Source organism: Opisthorchis viverrini, assembly GCF_000715545.1.
Source record: "Opisthorchis viverrini unplaced genomic scaffold opera_v5_471, whole genome shotgun sequence".
Classification (NCBI taxonomy): Eukaryota; Metazoa; Platyhelminthes; class Trematoda; order Opisthorchiida; family Opisthorchiidae; genus Opisthorchis; species Opisthorchis viverrini.
In genome coordinates this window covers 100,200-122,251 of record NW_008752128.1, presented here as the reverse complement: position 1 = coordinate 122,251, position 22,052 = coordinate 100,200, and the positions used below count along the sequence as shown (strand labels likewise).

General features: G+C 44.0%; 3 protein-coding genes across 3 annotated transcripts in view; 2 read left to right on the top strand and 1 right to left on the bottom strand.

Annotated features, from left to right (window-relative positions):
* T265_11264 (hypothetical protein) overlaps positions 1–5,490 on the top strand; it is a gene marked incomplete at both ends in the record, with an annotated part of 30,798 nt that extends 25,308 nt beyond the window's left edge. The window contains 2 exons of the mRNA XM_009177874.1: positions 1,122–1,269; positions 5,247–5,490. Of these exons, the coding sequence (XP_009176138.1) occupies positions 1,122–1,269; positions 5,247–5,260 (162 nt within the window). The remainder of the gene's footprint in view (positions 1–1,121; positions 1,270–5,246) is intronic.
* Positions 5,491–7,772: 2,282 nt separating this feature from the next.
* Positions 7,773–22,052, bottom strand: part of T265_11263 (hypothetical protein) — a gene marked incomplete at both ends in the record, with an annotated part of 38,297 nt that continues 24,017 nt past the window's right edge. Inside the window, 5 exons of the mRNA XM_009177872.1 lie at positions 7,773–8,089; positions 9,723–9,795; positions 10,797–10,944; positions 13,177–13,349; positions 19,270–19,349. Of these exons, the coding sequence (XP_009176136.1) occupies positions 7,924–8,089; positions 9,723–9,795; positions 10,797–10,944; positions 13,177–13,349; positions 19,270–19,349 (640 nt within the window). The remainder of the gene's footprint in view (positions 8,090–9,722; positions 9,796–10,796; positions 10,945–13,176; positions 13,350–19,269; positions 19,350–22,052) is intronic.
* The window catches only part of T265_11262 (hypothetical protein), a gene marked incomplete at both ends in the record, with an annotated part of 26,465 nt that continues 19,185 nt past the window's right edge, over positions 14,773–22,052 (top strand). The window contains one exon of the mRNA XM_009177873.1: positions 14,773–14,922. Within this exon, the coding sequence (XP_009176137.1) occupies positions 14,773–14,922 (150 nt within the window). The remainder of the gene's footprint in view (positions 14,923–22,052) is intronic.

Here is a 22,052-nt window from a genome sequence, read left to right as displayed (position 1 = left end):
TAGCCTCCCAAACCGACGAAGAGTCCATCTACTTCCATTCCCTGACAAGATTGTCATAGCACACGAGAACCCACACCGTTCAATAGATTAGCCAATGACACCCTGAAGGAGTCACCAATTGAAGCGCCCCGGACTGGAAGATCGATGACGTGAACCCTGGTCAGACTTATTTTACCAACCCACCTTCAAGCCATCGGTCATAAGCATCCACACTAACCGATAAAGCTTTCCAACAGACGTTCAACACTGACCTTGTGTGCTAATCAAGAAAGATCCTGCTGTTTGGTTCTACGCCTGTCCTGAATCATGGCGAACCTGGTAACCTGCTCACTTGACCTGACGGAGCCTCTCAAAAGCGAAGCGTTTTCCAGAGCTATAGATCCGCCAACTGCTTTTTAAATCTCTGTGAAAAATCCTTGGAGTTATTAACATGGACCAGTTTTAACGATTTCTGTGTTGGACTGAAGATCAAAGCTACTCGACTTATTGACGTAGAGTGATCCAGCTGCAACACTACAACCTGTCTGGTACAGACTGATAGTAAAACGGATGTAGCGAATCCGATTCCCTAAAACCAACTCGTTGAACTTTTGAACAGGTTGTGGAAACCAACCATGTGTTAGCTAAGATTGCTTATCGGAAAGCATTTTGAAAAAGTTACTGTGAGTGTTATTTTATGAAGCTTAGTGCAACATGCACTACTCTTTAGCAGACTAGTGTCGGTCTCACTTGATTCCTGTTTTCATAATCGTAGTTAAGAAGTAAGAGGTAGACACGTTTAGCACCGGTGAGCTCTTGTGCCTCACTTATTTTCGATGAGCGAACTTAATTCAACGAGGCCTTTGCTACTATTGGCGTATGTGCGCACAAACTGTTCACCTTCGGTAGTGTATGCGCTCATTTGTGGAGAGCGTTGATTTCTCACCGGCTGGAACGACAGTTTGTTACCATTGGGCTTCCCCTCTCAGACCCTCGATGTATATGGACTTCGGAATGTCTTGTACGTGCCACATCTCAGCGAAAGACGGGTGACAAACATTTTCTGACCTATAACTGTCTAGCTGGTCAGATTTCGCTTCAGCAACTTATCATTTTACCCCCCCCCCAATGTGCTTTCTTAGGAGAAAATCCAGCTGAACATTACTGCGTTGCCGATGAAGATTTTGGGCGATGTGTTCGAGTCACTCATCGGAGCCGTGTTTGTAGACACAAAGGGTGATCTACAGGTGATACAGACCATTGTGCGTCGACTGCTGGGGAAAGTGCTGAGTAAGTTTTCCATATCTTAACGCACTATATATCTTGGATGTGTGATTCAGTTTAGGTTGCGTTTGAGAAGGATGACTGATAGTTTTACCACCGTATGTGACATGGAGGGAGGCTGGTAGTAGTCGATTCAGTCCAGTAAAATCGGTCGTTGTGCTGTCACCGTTTCCAGCTGTCATCTTCCATTCATAAGCTATGTTATTTCCATTGGTTTCTGAGGTTTTACTTTCTAGACCATGCATCCGCTGACAAATTTGCAAAATTGTTTAATTTCACTTGGGTGCTGAATGATTTGAACGAACTGTTGCCTTATTCAATCACCTGACTACTGAGTAGTTACCGTGTATGTCCTGAGTCATCAGAGTGTTGAAACATCGAAATTCTGTGGGGAAGAAAAGCATATGGTATCCAAGTGAAAGGACATTGAGATCTAAGACTATGATTATTATTACCTGGTCGTGGTCGCAGGTCCGACAAACCTGATTAACTATTGTGTATTAAATCTCCTTTCAAATAATTCATGTTACACTGGATTCAAAAGGGGTTCCGTAGTTAATGTAAATTCAGTGCCTCATCGACTATTGGTTCTGACAACGTAGATATCGTGCGCACATGAGCGATTGGTCACACATTGACTGCTTCCAGTGGAATGTGAACCTGCCGATATAGAAACAGATAATCGGAATGTTTAGTAAGAAGGTTCATCGTAACCAATAAGACGACAAGGACCAAAGAGATAACATCACGGTTTGGAGAAAGCGACATTCCGGTGTTTTAGACTGGACTCCTAAAATAGGATTTCGGCCCTAGAAAGGATGACTTTAGTGGCTAGTGAGGGCTTACTTGGGATGGGGCCCAGCAACCCGATGAAGTAGGAATCACATTCCTCACAAAGTGTGACGGAATCCAATAATTGTCCCAGCTTAGAGTAAATAGGACGTTTAAGTGGGCTTACTGATATTTGACCCTGATACAGTCTTCTTGTTGAGGACGTTTGAAATTGAGGTTAATTTGTAGTGTGGAAGATCAGTGACAAATTAAGCATGATCTGAAGTTTTTGCTCTTCTGTAAAGTCGCTGCCATGACTCTTCGGATCAAAGCGGGACAGTACATACTAGGGACTGGTAAAGGTAAAGATACACCACACTCGTGGTCACGTCGAAAATTCCGTCAGAATAATCTCTGATATTGATCTCGAGATAGCTCAGTATTTAAGGCGCCAGCTTGCGGTCCTTGGTTCGAACCATACACCGACACCTCGCTCGCTCCTGTCAAGGTTTGGACAGCCTGGCAGTATCCCAACTCGTGTGTCTCCTTCCGTTGGCATGGCAACTAAGTACCGAAATTTTTCTACAGCTGAAAGATTATTAATTTACTTTAATCTCTTCGATAGGATTGTCGGTTAGAAAATCGGATATAGTAAATTTGAGAATGATGTGGGTCTGTGTAGAAAGGGTCGTGTGATTACAGTCAGGGAGGGGTCTATGGTGACAGTTGATGAATTGATGCTGCAAGTAAGCGGCAAACCGAGGGAGAATTGAGGTGCCGAATTGAAGCATCTAGTGGACTAACTCTGCACACTATTCCTAGTGACGCGGGAGCAAGCACGTAACATCAGACCCAGTGAAATACTTTTCACCTTCAACCAGGATTAAGGGGCTTGGTACGCGGCGTTACGGTGGCCCACTCATCTTCTGAGAGCAATGGCGTTGTCAGGCAGGCCATAAGAAATTACCCACTTTGTGAAGGTGAGACTCATAGAGTTGGGATGAGTGCACGTGGTGCACTTATTTACCTCCATATGGAACCACGGCCACCGTTGCATCCGGGCCGACAAAGTTTACAGTCAGGTGTAGAGAATGTATTGTTAGAGATGGGGAGATGGCGTCACGTACGTCGTGAGTCTTATCTGTACTGGCTCTTACGTTCAGTAAAAATAAACAAGAATGAATGAAGAGTTAAACGAAACTTGGTGAGCAGTCCGTCATGAACAGTGTTGCAGCTGAAGTGGAGAGTTGATAAACTGTCAGCTTGGATAGAGTAATTCACAAGAAAACTTCGTTATGAAAAGGAAGTTTCGAAAAGCTGAGATTTTTTAGTTGTGTTTGGGCAGCTTGAGAAAAGTAGGACGGAGGAATATCAAGATGAATGTAGCCGTACTCGAGGGAGTAGGCGGGTGAAATACTTTGTAATGCCGCTGGTAATGGGTAGGTCACAATGGAGAGGTTTATTTTTGCGATCAATGAGTGACACTTCAGTAGGACAGTTGTGAATCTTAAGATCGTGCTAAGTACCAATAGGAGGGCCTGATAAGACAACAGGATTATTGTCTTTGTGGTTGAGAGCCTGGAGTTGTTGTTAGCTACTTTTATTATCAAGTTCAGAAGAGCAGTAATGTCGGCTTCAAATGGGGAAGCAGGGTTAAACAACGGAAGAGAGGGTTGCAGTTCCGTCGTCAAAAATACCGACGTAAGTAGATGTACTGCTTGGTACAGTATTATGGTGTGATCGGTGCATTGGTAGGCAGGAAACGTTAGTAGGAGTCTTTTGCTGTTCCACGCGAACCAGGGCTGATTATATGACTAGCACGAAGACCTGCAACACCAGATATACTGAGCTTGAACAGGGCACGTGATTGAGTGCATTGATATATGTTTGGCAAGCCTTGGTGATATACACTTGCTGGCTTTGAATCGCGGTTGCAACTGACATGATGCGTTCATTGGTAGGCAAGTAGTGTTTTTGGAACCAAATTTAGAAGTTGACGATAGTTATCGAAGCGAACACGTCAGCCAAGATATGGATATTTTTAATATGTTGACAGAACCATGTATAGACTTGGCGGTTTGATCCCCTAATGAGGTCCTAATAGGGTCGAGAAGTTGGGGTCGGATACATTGAAATCGAGGACCTGGAATCCATATTTGGTATGTTTCCGTTGATAGAATGCCGGTACTCGCTGCTACTGTCTTCACTAAGAAAGGTGATCCAAGACATTCTCAATGATCAAGAGGAGTGTTTAGCGGGCGTACACTTTGATATGATCTTCTTGACCCTAAGGGAAGGTTTCCGGTGAACGTTCGAGCTGGCCATTGTCGGTGTTTCTCAGCCTGTGATAGTTATTTGGGTCTTGGAGACTTAAATGATCTGGTATGATCGAGTGGGTCCATAAAAGCTACATGTCTACGGCCGTGGCGGCTCATTTTACAGAACAATGGTGCTAAACAACATTACCGCAGAACTGTTAGCGAAACAATAGCATTTCAGCGTGTGAATGCGGTTTTCTATAATTTCACTTGGGGAACACTTGTTTCGAACAATTTTACGCTTGACCTTGAGGTTGTTTAACTCGTGGCACTAATTTTCATTTTCGACAAATTGGTAGGCCCTCATTGCCTTCAATGCAACTGAGGGATGAACGTTTGCCAAGGAATACCATGAAATATACTTGTCGAAAGCGCCACACCACTAGGCTCATTCCTCTTAAAAAAAAACAGATTGCCACCTCGAACCCGACTATTACCGGTAATCATTACCAATTGCATTAACTAATTTATATGACTAGGCCGAAATAATCCCGGAGTATTTCGTGGATTTTTGACCGAAGACTAAAGCTTTCCAAAAGCGGATTTCCGGTACGAAAAAGTACTCGTTCGGTTTCATGATCTCATCTAGAGGGATCACCGTCCTCCAAATTTGGACCAGTTTCGTATGGTATAATGTAGTTCGCCTACTTCATAAAACACGAAAATAGCATGCTGAATTGTCAGTCGATGGACTGTTCCATGCATAGTCGGCTAATCATGCTATAATTTTATCTCCATAACAACCTGGTAGAATACCTTACTAGATTGTGCAATGTGACCGGTCGATTGTGGTCCTTTCACTCGACTCATTGGCATGTAGTACTTGCCTGCCATGTGAACGCAAAACTTGTAATTGGTGTATCACGTTGGATGCATTTTTTCTTTTGTTATTAGAATTACCGCCATAAATCGTTTGGGCCTGAGGACGAAAGTGCAATGGATATGTCATCATGATTATTGGTGGATTTCCCATTTCGTAAGATTCATTAATGAATTCGCTATACCACCGGTGATTGACCACACATTTCACTTACGACTTGAACTTTCATGACTTTACTATGAAAAGGGCTAGTTCCGTACTTTCTGATTTTTTACTCCACTAGTTTAGATCAACAACTTCATATACTTATTACACTTAATTTGTTTTGTTTATGTTCGTGGGTTTCTGCTCAGTTCAGAGAAGCTTAGATTGCCAAGAAATAGTTCAACGACCACGAATTGGCGTGTCGCTCATCGGTTTATTGATGGCTCGATGGAAACACCACATGTGGTCAGTACCGCGCCGCCCAGCGAATTTCTGCTCGATTCCGTTTTTAACGGAGAACGTGGACTTCATTCGCTGTTGATTCCCACCTCGTAATGTGGTCTTTAAATGGACCGTATTCGCCAAGTCGACCCTCAGTAGCATGTGATATGGCTGATAATAAACTCAACCGTTTCACCCTATGGCAGACTACAGTACAGACAAACGACCTCAGTAATGACTCATGGTTTTCCATCCCCGCTTAACTGAACATGTATAGACCCAGTCGTACCCAGACTAGTGAGAGCGACGAGTCAATAGTAGACCCATTTGGCTGAGTGGAACAACAACTTCTCTGAGGAAACCTGTACTATTTTGACAGTTTGTTTCCCCCCATGAGCTAAGTAGCACTTCAACAAACAGATAAATTCGCAACTGCCAACCGATGCCAGTCGCTTCACGGCAGCAAAACATTAGTCATGCCATGGATGATGAAAATGAAATACCTGAGTAGATCTATCCATGTGTACCTGCATTAGCAGTGAAGGGATTTCGGAGTTTGCGCGTGATATTTAATTGTATACTGGCTTAACATTGCTCATTGCTTTCGCAATTCTGGAACTGGTGCAGATCATTTTTTGGGTACATTAGGATCTCCAAATACCGCAGAATCGAACCTCCGATGTCAACATTTTCAAAGCCAAATGTGTGAGCGAACCATACACACAATGCGTCCAATCAGTTTCAGATGCCCTCTACCTATACACTGATTAGGAATTGTCATAAAAAGTTTAAAAAACGCTCCGTAACGATGTTAGTATTCGAGGACTGTAGTCTTTCATTGGGTCAGCGTATTCACCACGGCTGCATAGTTTTTTGTGCAACTAACATCTGGCAGCAGTTTATATGAAAAAGATATCGTGGTATCGGGGGAACCTGTTAGAAAATCAGGCGACGGAAATTTTTCAGAGGCACCACACGGAGCTGCATGCATCCATGCACATAAAACCAATTTTTCTTGATTGACGGGCAAAGCATGTAAAAGAACAGTTCAGCTGGCCTCTTTCAACACAACCGGCAGGCCTAAAGGGAACATCCAAACCAGCCCACCGTTAGCAAATCCAGCGTGTGATATATCAAACTGCCAACGTGACAAGCCACCTGTCACGGATGGTCCGTACTTCACGCTCTCCAAGGACGGTAAGGTCCTGGTAAAGTCTGACGTCCATATTATTAAAAAAAATTTGGGAAAAAAGCAGAATACCAGTCTAATAGAGCTCCTCGACCGCCATCTCAGTCTTCAGAGGGCGCAAAAACGCCATACAAAAAGCGTCATGAGATCAACGGGCTGGTCGAGAGGCAGATTCGCGAGAATCAGGCTGGGTCTTGCCCTGATCGTGGATGCATCGACATACCTCTACTTTGAGATAAGTCCTTGAACAGTACCATTGTTTGAAATGTCCCAACTTGGTAGTTTTTCTTGACGTGAAAGCTGCTTCTAACTCGGAAAACCCAGTGTTCCCTTCAAAATTGATATCCCTTGTAAGGGCACTGTGTGCGAACTCCTGTGGGGGCGTAGGAGTATACGGCGAGCTCTCCTTGGTTCAGATCCTTCCCAAATGCAGCCTGAGGTCACTACACCCTAAACCTGTTAACGGTGTGTTGCTTGAAATTTCTGACTGCATCCGAAGCCTCGGAAGTGGACATGCTCCCATGTTCGCTCACAGACGCTGAGTACGCGGACGAATCGCTCTCCGTGGTTCAGATCCTTCAGAAACGCCTATTATTTCAACATAAATAACGCTGTCGTTAGGTTTGGCATGCGCCTCACGCCTGCAAAGTGTAAAGTGCTGCTACAAGATTTAGTTGGATCAAACCCAAACCTCGTGCTTGCAGGTTAAACAATCTACGTGGTAGGTAAATTTGTTTCCGGGGGACTAGCTGGAGATGACAGTAGTTCTTGAATCGGAAAGACCAGGTCAGCTTTTGCCAGCCTCTGATAACTATGGCGCAGATGTGACATGAATTTTTGTGTAAACGGAAGCACATTTCAAGTGAGCCATCACCCACTGACTCGGAATACTGTCCCCCTTTAACCCCAATTGCCCTCCTCCGGGGGGGGGGGGGCGAGGTGGCTGACAGCGACAGGAAGACGAGAAAACTGAATCGCTATTGCATTCAATAATATGACTTGATATAAAAGGTGTCCAAGATAGAAAAGTTGAATTGCAAAATACTACAAACAACAGGGGAAATGCAGGCATTTGTATAAAGTTTGAAGGCAGTGCAGTTGGTATTGATCACTATACGCCAGTAGCCCAATCTTCTCTAGCATTGATTCTGGTCTATTGTACGCAGTGGAACTTGAAGATGGCGTGCCAGGGCAAGGCGTGCTTCATTGCGTGTCGCTCCATAAGTGAAGACTTGTCCTCCAGAGACCGTAGCACAAAGCTTGTACTTTTTTCCGGCTTCTGCTTCTTCTACTTGACCCTCGCTAGAACAGGAAAGGAAGTGTAACAATCGGAGTTAATACATTGATTTTAGGATAGAGAGCTTTGACACTTGAGAAGCGCATGCATCAAGGAAGGAAAACCAATGTCGCTTCCGCGGTTACTGGTTACTGAAAAGAGGACGAGTGAAGGAGACGAAGCCAGGAAATATTCTGCGGAGATGAAGCCCCAATGATGCATAGGTGTAGCCCGACCGCTTGCCATTCGATGGACTGGAAAGATTCCATTCTAAACACCTCTGACGCATTCTATCAAGCCAACTGACTGGAAGTGAGCGATCTTCATACGAACTCCGCATCGTTGTAGGTGGAGTCTGCTCAACTGTATAACTTTACCAGGAACGAAATCTATGCCAACATTATCCTAAGGTAATCAGGCATTCAAAACCGCCTCCCTTTCAAACGATCTCGTCGTGTTTTTCTGTTTCTTGAAAGGGTCGTATAAACAACTAGTGCCAACACAAAACCAATTTAGTTTTGACGGGGACCCACTTGGAACCCAGCTAAATTGATCGTTCACGATCTTCTTAATGAATAGTGTACTACATCTATACAACTAGAGTGCTTGTTTTGGTTCGGATGTGGCTTGCGATGCGAGGAGAATCGTTCTTCACAGTGCTCGTTCGCAGCCTATAGGCCATGAAGTTACGAGTAGAAAAAAAGCTTGGATGATTAACCTCAGTCCACCGACCAAAAAATCTGTCAGGTGTAGCACCTAGGTGAGTCGCTATCATGCAATTCGAAGAAAGCAAGAGAGCTCAGATTAAGCTAATTCGCTCAGAAGTTAATAGAGAAATGACCTGTGGTTACAGATCGGGTTTGGTAGTGAAGTCGATGGTGGAAAACCAGGATCGTACCGCGTACAACGGGGTGGTTTTGAATACTGTAACAGCTGCTTCGGTGTGTCAGAGTTTGCGCGTGTGCGTCCGTTCGTCGTTCCACCATCGATCCGACGTGTGACTTGAGTGGCTGATTGGGTGCGTTTTCGATTGATGTGCTCACTAGCGCGTTATGGGTTGAATGGATATGTGACTCAAGTGTTTGCTCACCCGCCAGGAAAGCGGACCGTTTGGCCGCGTGTGCACAATACACCCGTGTCATTACCTACGTGTTTTTCTGACTTACTGTGAACTACAATAAATACCATGTCAGTGAATATCTCTAAACATCGGCTAGGTAAGTTGTTCATGCAACGACCACGCGCAAGTTCCGCCCACGCACGGTTAACGCCCAGATTTTCATGTTTCGTTTCTTATCGGATGAACGCTGACACCGGGTTCCTGCGTTTGAAGAATCAGAATTACCCAGACTATAGGATCATTAAATAATCCGTCACTTGAGTCCAGGGTTGGGTTGTTGGTTTTTTCGAACCATTTGCGACTTGCGTTCAAGAGTTATTCCTCAATCTTGTCTCGTCGTACCGAAATCTTTTGTGCTACGCAAGTGCAGTTACGTTATGCAAACAAGGTTATTACACGACGTTGCATTCACGAATGAATTACCACTATCGAACTTGCTGCTGACAGTCGTATGCAACTATCATGTGCAGGTAACGTGAAGGTATCCGAGTATTACAAAAGTAATTCAACGGCACATTCAAGCGCCTCATTAAACTCACGTATACTTGAGGCGGGGATGCAAAATGTGCATGGATTTGAGAGGATTCATGGGATTCCGTAATAAATAATCATCTGGAAAGGTTAAGAGAGAGTAGTGAATAAGATGATTGCATTAGGGTGAAAATCACCACTTGGGAAGTCAAACAGGGGAATAGTAACCAAGAGAATCGTACCAATGTTGTAATGGTTTGCGGACTGTCAACGATTTAGTTTGCTGGTTTCCAGTTTTTCTAACCTACAATCCCGCACCTTTCTGTTGCAGGTAGGTATAACTTTATGGCTCGAGTTGATGTGAAAATGACTGTGGAAATAGTATAGTCTGGTTGCAAACAATTTCGTGCTTTGGCGTTTTACATTCAATAAACCGACATGACATTGATGACCTTGAGGAGGCCCTGGTGAACGACTAGCGATATAGTTGTGTTCGTCGCCAGTGGGTCGGAAATGTAAGCTGGTAACAAACGATTCGTCGTTTCTATCGGAGTTTGTCTGATATGAATGTTATGTTTAATTGTTCACAAAATGTTTGGGGTAAGCGAGACTTACTGGTTCGTGCACAATTTTAAATTTCTACGTGTCTATGAATGTCTAGTGTGGTATAAAATGAAGTTGCAGATGCGACAGTGAAAACTATCATAATATAGTCGACGCACATGGCTGCCGTTGTAGGGAATATGGGAACTGAGATACTGCAAAGGTCTTTCATCACTCTAGGGTTTCTGACGAATGTATAGAAATCTACTAAAAAGATTAACATGAGGAGCGAGGGGACTGCTACGATATGGTGGCTATCAGAACAATCACCGTGCTGTTTCCGTCGGAATTAGCGCTTACCGGACGGGATCAACCTTGGAATAGTACACAATGGTAAACAAGGGCGGACATAAATCCAAAAGGATCCCCGCCCCAGTAACAAGATATTGGCATATGAGGGCTCTGGTTAGGCAATTCCAGCAAGATCAGAAGCATTCACCTGGAACTATTTTCACAGGTTGAACCTATGTCTCATAACAAGTTTATTCTATTTTGATGTACCTGATCAGCCAAAATCCCGATAAAAAAACGACACTTACCAATCCGTGAATCCAACAATCTATGAATAAGCTGAGACACGGTGGATAAACTACCCTGGGTGTCCACAAATATTGCACCCACGATCGCCTCGAATACATCGGCGAGGATCTTGGCACGCAAGCCCTTCAGCACTTCTTGATTGAGTAGCTAAAGGCGAACAAGACGGAACAACACTTATCACGATGTATTCGTTTACATTCTGCGAATAGTAATAGCTCAGCCTGTCGCAATTCAGTCACACTCATGGATTGTATATACCTGTGACTGAATTGTGTGGTGCAATAATACAACTCCATATGGAGCGTTCGAAACCCTAACCAGGCCACCTGTTCCTTCCGCTTCGAAGCAACTTACCACATTCAGGTTTCCAGTACAACATTCAAGGCAGCTTTTATTGCCAATTTCAATATAGTAGGCACTTAAGTCCTAAAAGATCATGTTACGTGTTGAAACGGTACAAAACTGTTGGATGATCCAATCGGTAATTGCATCTGGGGAAAACAAGATATGCACAGTGCTTACGAATCTACCTAGTGATGTTTCCACATCGCACTGCCCCTGATCCTTATTGGTTCTAATCATTGGATCATGCTTTTGATATGAGCAATAGAATAGTCTGTTCGGAACGGTTAGAGGTTAAAAAGCAGGGTTCGTCAACGTTGTTGGACAGCAGCTGGACGTTGTTGGACGATGCAGTAATGAACGGGTGCATTGCAGCTTACTGGGAAAATCTGGCCTGCCCAGTCTTCCTCGATAGAGCCTGGGAAAGTCAACGAGTTACCGAAAACTCCGTATGGTGGTTCAATGCGAAGGTGCTGGCAACCGCATATAGCAAACAAAACATCCCCCATTTTGTATTTGCGGGTCCAACCTGTCCAGTTGGTGTTTTCAGGTACTGTGTGTTTGAAACACACGAACATGGGGAAGACGCCCTAGTCATTCAATAGTTGGATATTGATCCAATCAGATAATCTTGAGGAGTGAGAATTAGAGTCTAACAAAGGTCATGAACAGACAAATTACTATAAACTTCGGGAAATAACGAATACAACAACAACGAACATCACAAACGAGATTCAGCTGGGTTCCAGGTGAGTCTCTCGAAAAACCAAATTAGTTTGCAAATGAGTGTATACTCGTTAATAACGAATACCCGTTTTCATTGCAGATGGTCTGCAGAACAAGTTCATTTTGCCCCGAATGTGCGAATGAATACGTCATTTTTGAGGGAAGAAGGTTTTGCTGGCCTAATACGAGTGAAAAATGTGGACATCAGCAACGGATGGTATTCAACGTTTTATAAGAGCTTGGTAATTAATCGGTTGACGTATTGCTCCGTTCAGCAATAAATCCATCGATTGTTAACCAAAACCTTCTGAGAGGATGGCTTCTTGATTGGTTCAATTTACTGGAAAGTCGACAACAGATGTAAGATGGGCTTTCTACTAATACATGTACTTACTTCTCGTATAACGTTTGGATACATTTTGAGAATCATCACCTGCGGTGAAATGTGTTAATCGTTATCCGTCGTGGTACACGAACCGAAATTTAGTTTAAAGTGCACACGGAGTAGCCGAAAAATCTTCGACAGCCCGCAACCGGTTTCGTCCACCTTAGGACTCGTTAGGTAAAAAAATAAAGAAAAACTTTTAAAAAAACGTTCCGGCGTAGAACCCTTCCGGTGCCTAGCTGCCATGCAACCAGAGGGCTGGGATACTGCCCGGGTGCCCAAGCCTAGAGAGGGGAGGTCGGGCTCAAACCACGGACCTTCCGGTCCGTAGATTCGCCCTCTAACCACTTGAGCCATCTCTCCCATTTCCGTCTAAAAAAGAAGCACTTAGCTATCGCACGAAACAAGCTAGTTAGTTGGTCCGCGAAACTCCTCTCAGAAGAGATTACTGTGAAAAGCCCCTGCAGGAAAGGAAGGTGGTGCAGAACTTGCAGCGAAAGGCTACACGATCAGCCAATAGCTGTCCGAACTCGGTTCGACTCCCAACTAATCGTCAGAATATTTTGATGAACAACTGAGAGTCAACACAGGCTAAGGTAACCCAATCGGCAAGGATTCTTAGGTCAGCAAGACAGGCAAACAGTCAAAGCAGTCCGAACAAACAACGGTGGCTGACACAAGCAACTGCACGGTCAATCGCACTCGCACGAATGCGAACTAATGCAGGATTCGAAACGGTATATGCTTTGTACTCTAACGAAAACTCAGTGGTTTTGGTTCATTAAATGAGTTTTTCCAGGAGTGGACTAAAGTGTTTTGCTAGATGACAAGTCCCACGGGCGGCTCTTGTTCGGAGAGACTACTGCACACCGAAACAGAGCATTGGATTGACAACGTTCAACGAGATGCAGACATATTCGACTTACTTCTAACTGATCCGACAAGGAGGTGGTCGTATCCAAAATAAATTGAATAAAATCAACAGCAGTATCAAAGGCGGGTTGATTGTGAGTGATATATGGATGAAGTTGATGTTCGACGATAGCACAGGCCAAACTATTGTTGCTGACGATGTTCGAACGAGATTCGGTCAACTGGCCTGAGCAGAAATCGAAAGATATATTCATTACTAGGGACAGTCGTGAGAGGATAGCGAAAATCCTGGTGCTCGTCCGAAGGGAAAACGCCGGATGATTCCGCAGGGTAGGGACACAACCGGAACAAAGCTGCTGCGAAAACACAAACCCGAGGCATCATAGCAAACAATTTGAAGCTCAATCGTATTTAGAGGTAGAGAACAGTCTTACTCGAAAGCGCTAGATGAAAGATGCAGCGTTCTATGTGAGGAAATCTCCGTTTGGTTGAGGTTTTCGCGTTTTAGCTCAGGTGATGCGTTTGTAGAGAATATTCTTAACCGCTCCAGCTGCGTAACAAATACGTCGAGCTAGAACAAGAAACAAGACCAATTCATAACCGCCTGTGCGCAATTGGGACCACCGGCCGGCCGCCCAAGGCTATTATGCATTGTCATCCAGAGCTTCACACCACTGATACTACCACATCCAACCGATGAGCACATATCGGAATGAAATGCCTTTTGGGACAAATCACATTTGGCCCTAAATTCAGTTATTTTTTATTTCACTGGTTTATCCTCATATAAGAAACCACCAACCAAACACCCCAAGGCAAAAAGGTTTTCGGTGTGCGGAAATTCTTTAAAGACGATGAACAATCCAGAAACGTTTTCGGGTCTCTTGACATCTATCGGAAAATGGTTTGCTACATGTGGTGTGATTTTGCTGACCTACATTCCTGTTTCACCGGTAAAGCCAAAGCCGTAGGTTTTGCTACCTCTGTTGAAATCCCGGATTGCAGTCCCTAGGTTCCATTGAAAATTTCTAGTGAAATCAACCAAGCAGATGTCTCAGAAAAGTCAGAATTTTGAAGATCATCCAGAACAACCGAAACCTACTGAGACCCTCAAGCTCTGCTGAACGCACCAGACAGCCCAGGACCATGGTCAGACAGTGCCCTTAAAAATACAGCGCCAGGCCGCCGTACTTGCACACACGCTTGTTTGCAGCGGCACCAGGCACTGGAGCGGGGACAACAGTCAGATATACATATCATGTTAAACTTCGATCTTCCGTTCCACGAAACAGCGGTACGAAACAAGCCGGGCGAAAACCTTGGTGTGAACGAAGGCGCCCGGGGGATGCAGTTGAAACAGACTCCCGTTTACCGGGAGGATTAATCCTCAGGGGTTGATTTCAAGGGTTTAGGGAGATTCCAGATCTAATCACATTCATTCGTCGATTTTCCCCATTCAAGACAGATATGGGGTGAGAACACATGTGCTGATAGAGCAAGTCACACCTAGGTTTGCAAAAGATGAAATTTCGCCCAGAACGATGGCCTTATTAATGTCCCTAATGCATCCACCAAGGACTGCACACGTTACATTTGCGTGAAGGCCAAACACGAAGGTGGACCAGGAAAGTCCGCCGATCGATGTTACAATGCTTTGGCGAAACGATGCTCAATGTCCGGCCACATCTTTACAGCAATGGCTGAACAGCAAGCCAGAACAAACAGACAAGCGATATGGGGGTGACCTAACGAAAGACCCACAGGCCTGGCGAAATAGATGTCACAAGCTATCGGGTGAGGTGAGGGCCTATACTTCCACAGAAGCTGGTTTCGCAACACCAGATTATTCACATGCATAATGTCTTGTAATTCAGATCTCTTTTTCCTATAATTCCACTGTTTTTTCGATATGTGACTGAACTATTAGGCGTGCTGTTAGGAGCCGTTCTCGTTGAAAATGGTGTACGTAAGCTCACTTTATTCACTATTTCACTAAAGCCTCCAGTTGTACCTCTTCTATGGGAACCACATTTTTGCCTTACCTCGAGGTGTACTTGTAAGTTAAAATAATTCCAGCGGATCATAGAAGGTATATCTATCGTCAACAGCCCAGAGAGCCGTGTTGGAATAAACGCCATCTCATCAGCTACAAACCGCATACGGGCGATTTGGTGGTCCTAACTGCTGCATCATTTCCATCGTACCTTAACCAGGGAGGCGACCGATTTCCCAGAAAAACTGGGATTTCCACCCTCAACCTGAAACTAAGGGTGCCATTCAACTATAGCGTTTTTTGTGCCCGGACATATGTATGAATCTGGATACAGAAGCAATCAAAGAATCAACGCGAAACGGGAGCTAGAAACTCTATGAGCTGTGCTTAGTGTCCCGCATTCCTAGAAACTGTAACACGTTTCTTATGCACTGATACCTCTAAAAGTGCAGACAATTTGTTATTATACTACTAATATTCCTTCCAGCTGCCGAGCGACAACAGTAGACCAAGATACTGTTCACAAGTGGGTTTTCGTACTACTTGGAATAATTCGCTTTGTGTTGGCAAAAACGCGGAGGGTCCAATGATTTTTCGGCACAATCTTGAAGGCGATTTAGTGCGGAATCGGCTAAGGACAGTCAGGCTTGAGTATGCATGCATTTTGTTCTGAAGAGAAGCTGGCTGAACTATCACGAATCAATTCGAATTTGTAAGGACATGGCACAGTTGCTCATGTCGAAAAAATGTGATTCCGGAGTCTTTGGCCGACCAATCCAATCCCAAGTGCAGATTACAAGGAGTAATATTCACGAGTGATGGGATGTTTACTTTCTTCCCAATATTGGAAAATACACTCTTCACAAAAATGGAAAAACTTGGGTTTCCGGTACAGACTGAGTTAGTTCGCGGGATGAAAATCTGCTTTGTAACCCGAAGTGCATTACATTTGTCCAGGACGATTATTGAAACAGAACACGAAAAGCCGAACTGTCAAGTAACGTGAAAATGCGCCATTGTACCGAAAATTCTCTCCGCAAATCAAACGCTGTTTACTAGCGATGGTTCAGTAGGGTCACCCATCAATAATTCGAAAACAAACATTTACACAGCTTTCATCAGAAAAATTCCCACGCTACTTTACCCGGTAGTCCACCCAAAAAGGTGAAGTACTGGACTCATATCGCTCCAGCTGAAGCTTATCCACGCTGCATTTTGTTGGTGGTTGCGGGAAGTGAACATTGAGCGTCTGATATAATGGAGGCACGCGTGTCGCCTCTGCTATAGTGCTGCACGCTGGACGCTTCAGAGGCCTAATCGGCTTCATGATTTATTTCACTCTTTGGTGTGGAATAATTGCACAAGGGCAGAAAGAACACTGTTCTCGTTAGGGTGACCTGAATGAGAATTCTACAAACCTCGCAAACACCTGCAAAAAGACAATTTGGTTCGGATGGCGAAGAAGTTCGCTGGGATATTTTTGANTTTCAGAAGACCCTTTTTTATCTGACAAAATAAATCTTAGCATCACCCGAGGGGAACGCTTTCATTAGACAGAATGTGGTTGATTGTACACAGTAATCCACTACGCTTTTGGTTTTACTTACTTCTAATAGGAGGTTTTCGATCGTTGATTGAAATTCCGCAAGACTCCATGAGAATCACATCAGTCAGGAATAGCAAATGACCGTCCCAGTTAAAGGAATTTTCCAAAAAAATTGTTAATCTGGTTCAAGGATAAAGATATTTGGGATTTACACAGTCATGGCGACTTTTAGTGATAACCTATACTATTCCTGCAAGCTACCGGTGGGAAACAAGACAGCATATTCTCACTGGGAGCCCTGACTCGGTGAGGGTACAACTCAAGTAGTCCTCAACCCCCCCCCCAATGAGTGTGTTCCCACCAACACGTAAAAAAGTACTCCCAAGGACCATGTTGCCTCTTCTGAAAACCACTGGTTCAAACAGCTCGAAATTTTCTTACTTTGGCAATCGAGGAGAGAATCAGCATTTAGATAAATCAGAGCCAAGGCTCAGTTCGCAAAACACATTCAATATCAAAAGCTTCGCCCTGACAGGTGGTTAGTTGCTGAAAACATATCACACCAACTCAGCTGTTCCAGCCACATAACTGTAGTAGTGTGGTGGTACGCAGCTAAACAAAGGGTCACACGGTGGCGAAAGATGAACGCCCCAGTGTCTAAACAGGTAGTCGTGAGTGGGCGATTGTCAGCTCGCAATGCAGATACGTATATGCTTTCAAATCAACAATCAGAATAGTTGCGCGCACCACATACACCTGAGACAAGATTAATTCCTGTACCACATTTCAAGGATTCACATGGACATAACATCCAACTGGTCAAACAAAAAAAACAGGTGCTGACTTTCCTTCCAAACGACGAAAACCAAGTGATTATGTGATTACTGACAATTTATAACTACCAATACTCCTGGGCTCTAATTCAAAAGATCAAACCTCCAGGTGATTAACAGCAGCTGGCGCATATATGTTATTGGAATTCGTTCCATATGTACATGAGACATTGGAATTTCCGATAAGTTGCGCACTTGCTGTCCGGAAGCCGACCATCACATCATTTGGACGGATGTCACCTGCAGGCTACGGACCAAACGAAGGCACGCCCTGATTGGCCAGAATGCCAGCCAATTTGGATCGAGCATATTTAGCTCGACGCTTTTCGTCCCCTCAAGGAGCTTCTAGCACGACCTTGTGGAACACTGCGACTACCCTATGAACACTGTTGTAATAATCCCCAGTTGTCTCCGTAAAGGGCTATCTGAAGTTACGGTGCCCTTTGATATCCCACAGTGGGCAAAGCAGAGAGCCAAGGGTCGATACAGAGTTTCACGACCGTTCAAGAGGTCACAACACTTGTAGAATGCTCAAGTTGGATTATATGGGTCAAAGCAGAACAGGTTTAATACAACCGGCTTTATGGGCACAAGGTGAACTCAACCCAACCACGCCTTGCTTTACACAATCCACATGTTTTATTTAAAGTTTCTACTTTGTTGTTTGCCTGTACGTGTGTTCTGCGGTGTTACCTATAAACATAATGACATGCTAACACCTCATTTGTTACCTGATAGCCATTTATGTCACATTAACCCGTACCGAAGACCGGAGAAGCATTTTACGCATGTTCCACTCTTTTTGAACGTCATCTGTCGTACGCACCTCGGAACCAGTACATGAAATATGTAGTGCATGGTTAAAATAAGCACAAACGAAAGTTAACGTGACGAGGTCGTACTATTAATGAACGGCTTGTCAGCTGTACATAATACATAGTCATAAGTTAACGTCGGAGACGGATTGGCCGTTTAACTTGCTTACCTAAACGAGCAAATCTGCGCTAGGTTAGGAACACGTCCCCAGCTCCTACTGCACTACGTTTACCATATGAAAGTAGGTCGTATCAATAACAAGGCTCTCCTGCCATGCACAAATACTATTCGCATTCCATGAAAGCAGTCTTGGGTTTGAGGACCATGGAGAAACGAATTTCTGTGGACTCCAGATCACAGATGAGGCACCTAAAAGTGTCCCTCTGGCTTGCAGTACAATTTGAGTCAGATTCACGTGGGTTTTAAACAGTAGTTTACAAACGAAAGCAGTTTCGATGGTGCCCGGAGCTGTTCACTCTGGATAGTTCCCAGACTACACAGTACGATTCCCGAGCCTGCAGTACTTAAGACTCCATGTTCGTACAGCGAAATCGGTGCTCCATTATGATCATCCTGGAGAGCTGTTAACCTTAGGGAGGATGACGACGCAATTTTCGTCTACCGAATCGACTGATGAACAACCTCAAGAAAACCGAAACGGTTACCTGAAGTCCAGACGAGATAGCGTTAATTCGAAGTCGTTTGAAGGAAATTTGATGACTTCCGGTTAGTCGGATTACTTTTAATCCACAGTGCGGAATGGGCAAGTGCAAACTGGGAAGACGACTAGTTAGCAGATGATCCATGACTGAATCTGAATGTAAAACGGTATATCTAAATACAATTAAGTCTTCTGTGCTCGACAACTGTAATTGCTGACTATTTAAAAAGGGAATAAATGAAGGTGCTGTTGTTATATTTTTTTAGAAACCTAGCAGAACAGAATAAGTATACTTACCTGGATCGAACTCAACGTGCTTTTCGTACAAATAGATGGTGATCACATAACCAAGAACAGCGTCGCCCAGAAACTCCAGCCTAAAAACGAGAGTTCAGTTGGTAGTTAACAGTTTTGGGTGAGAAATGTACAGCTCAGCGGAAGACCTATTAAGTGCGTCGTACAGGAACTGATGTTGCCTCATTATAGCCATAGGGTGACAAGAGCGACAATGTGTGTCTCAAGTATATGTCACGTATCAGTTTATTATTGATGTTGATGGGTGCATAAATTGCGTGGAGTTCAGTGAAATCTGCATTATTTATTTTATTTCTATGCACACGATATTGTGAGTTTGTCGTAGTCGGTTTGCTACTGACAATATCATAGTAGTATAAAAAGCAAGTAATTTTTAACGCATGTCCAGAAGCGAGCTAGCAACCATACACGGGTGATACAATGGTCCTACCTATCACATCACTTCCACTGTATTTCGATTTCCTTTGTTCATGCACCCCGCTCCTCAGTCTGAGCTTTCAATGTGACTTCTGGTCTAACAGTTATCGATTACTTCAGAAAATAGGCCAACCACTGATGAACTTTCAGAAAGATTTGTATGCGGACGTCCTGAAATTCCTGATGGGATTCCTCTGCACCTACCACATGAATCTCAATAAAGGCGTCAGTGTTGGTTGCGGTTGCGCTTTTCGGGATCGGACCACAGCGTTACACTAAACATGTGGTAGAATTCCAACTCTATAACCTTGCTGGCTAGTCAAATCCACCACTGATCAAGTTGTCTCAGGTCATTAACAGCTCGTTCAACTAAAGACCACACATAAAATGAAATCCGCCAGCTGCACAAACGGGTCGGTGGATGGATGGTTCAGGGGTTTCAATCACGAAGAAGGCATTGCCATGGTTGAGCTTTATGGTAGTAGACCGAACCTGTGCAACTTTGGTTTTGGAAGTCAAGACAAGTAAGAGTAGTCATCAGTACATTGCTTTCACTGACATCAAATTACACAGGTGGAGTAATTTAAGATTAAAGTGGAAAAAGGAAGAAATTGTCAGCTATACATGGCATTTTGTGGCTTTTTTAACTACTACCCAGATTTCCTAGAATTAGCAAGGGAAAACGGTTAAAAACCTCCCACTGCTCAACATTGCTTTCGAAATGAGTAGAATTATTGTATCCACATTGATGGATTATTCTCTGTCCACCTTTTTGAATATCAAGGAAGTTGTGCAGCTCAAGGGAGTATAAAATAATGCACGCTCAAATGTTCAGACTGAAATGTCTTCTACTGGAGAGTGATCGCCTCAGTGGAGGGAAGAGTAATTGCAACGATACAAACTCGGTAGGATATGGCCGTGGACCTAAAAATGAGAGCCTAGGTAGTGCTGTCTCATCTAATGAACAAAAAGCGAAACACCAACCGACAAATCCAGTGAATAGTTGTTTTTCGAACAATGCCCTATGCCATTTCGCACTGCGTGGAACACCAAATGACCCGGAAAAGGGTGCTCGGACAGCATAGTAAGCAGCAAAACAGAAAAAGTGAATTTATATTCCTAGCGAGAAACTGCCGAGGATTTGCTGTTGGCCGATCCACTTAATCTGCCTATGGCTCTCACCTTGAGGCTAGATACTTTATTTCCGTGTCGGTTGGAATTAGCTCTGTGAATTTTCTCCCAAAGAAGTCCTGGTCTTTTAAGCCCGTTAGTGAGAGTGATTAGTCCGGCAACAGCGAATCTTCAAACACAAACAAGAACAAAAGTGTATGGTTGGTCGACAAGAAGTTGGGGCAATCTAAATGAAACCCTCGTTCCTTGGAAAACTTCACATACTTCACCCTAAACTAGCTAATGGTTCAGCTGATTTACCGATCTAAACAAATTATAGGCGCACGCTAACCACCACTGATGCTCTCAAAACAGCATGGAGTATTTCAAGAAAACGGACAGGTGTAAGACTCTTACGTTTTCGCACTACTAACTGATGATGCAGCCGAACTGATGCCGTTTAGTGAGTGAACAGAGCCCAAACTGGCCTATTTATCCGGAGTGAGGAGAGCAAGAACTGGAGTGATTACTGATGAGACTAATGCAACGTACCGAGCCACCAGATACCCCAACATATTCGAAAGAAAATAGCCTAACCATCTATTGGGATATCCTAACCCAACAACAACTGCCGTTCAGCCATTTTAATGCATAATCTTTCTGTTACTTATTTGGTTGCGTTTTTGATCATTTAGGAGATGAGCACCACCAATCAGACTAGATGAGCGGCTTCGCGGATTTGGATTGAAAGACCAACTGAATGTAACTGAAATTGTCCAAGCAGCCGCTGATCGCTTCGAGGTATCTGCGGCACCTGTAAAAGAAAGCGTTTTACCGCCCTCTCCTGACATTCGTAATATGCGCTTCTGTTCATTTTATTTTCCGTTGGAGCATCCTACTAAGTCGGAGCATGGTCACTCTATACCTGTTCGCGTTCTGTCGCCATCCTGAGTACCGAAGATCTCCTGGTTGCAGCCAAAGAATATTTATTGTCTCAGAAGAGCTTGATAAACAATCGGTAGTTTTTATTTGGGCAACGTTCCGCTCTTGACACAAAAGCTTCATCAGGCCAAGTGAGCAAGTCACCAAATTGGCCAGGTTATAAGGCAGACGGGGAACCAATCAGTAAGTCAATCCTCTTCGGATTTTCACACTAGATCCGTGATGAGTGTCAATTAATGGCTCTTATCGGTTAGTGAAGTTGTCAAAATCTTGCTCTGGTGGATTAGGGGGGGGGG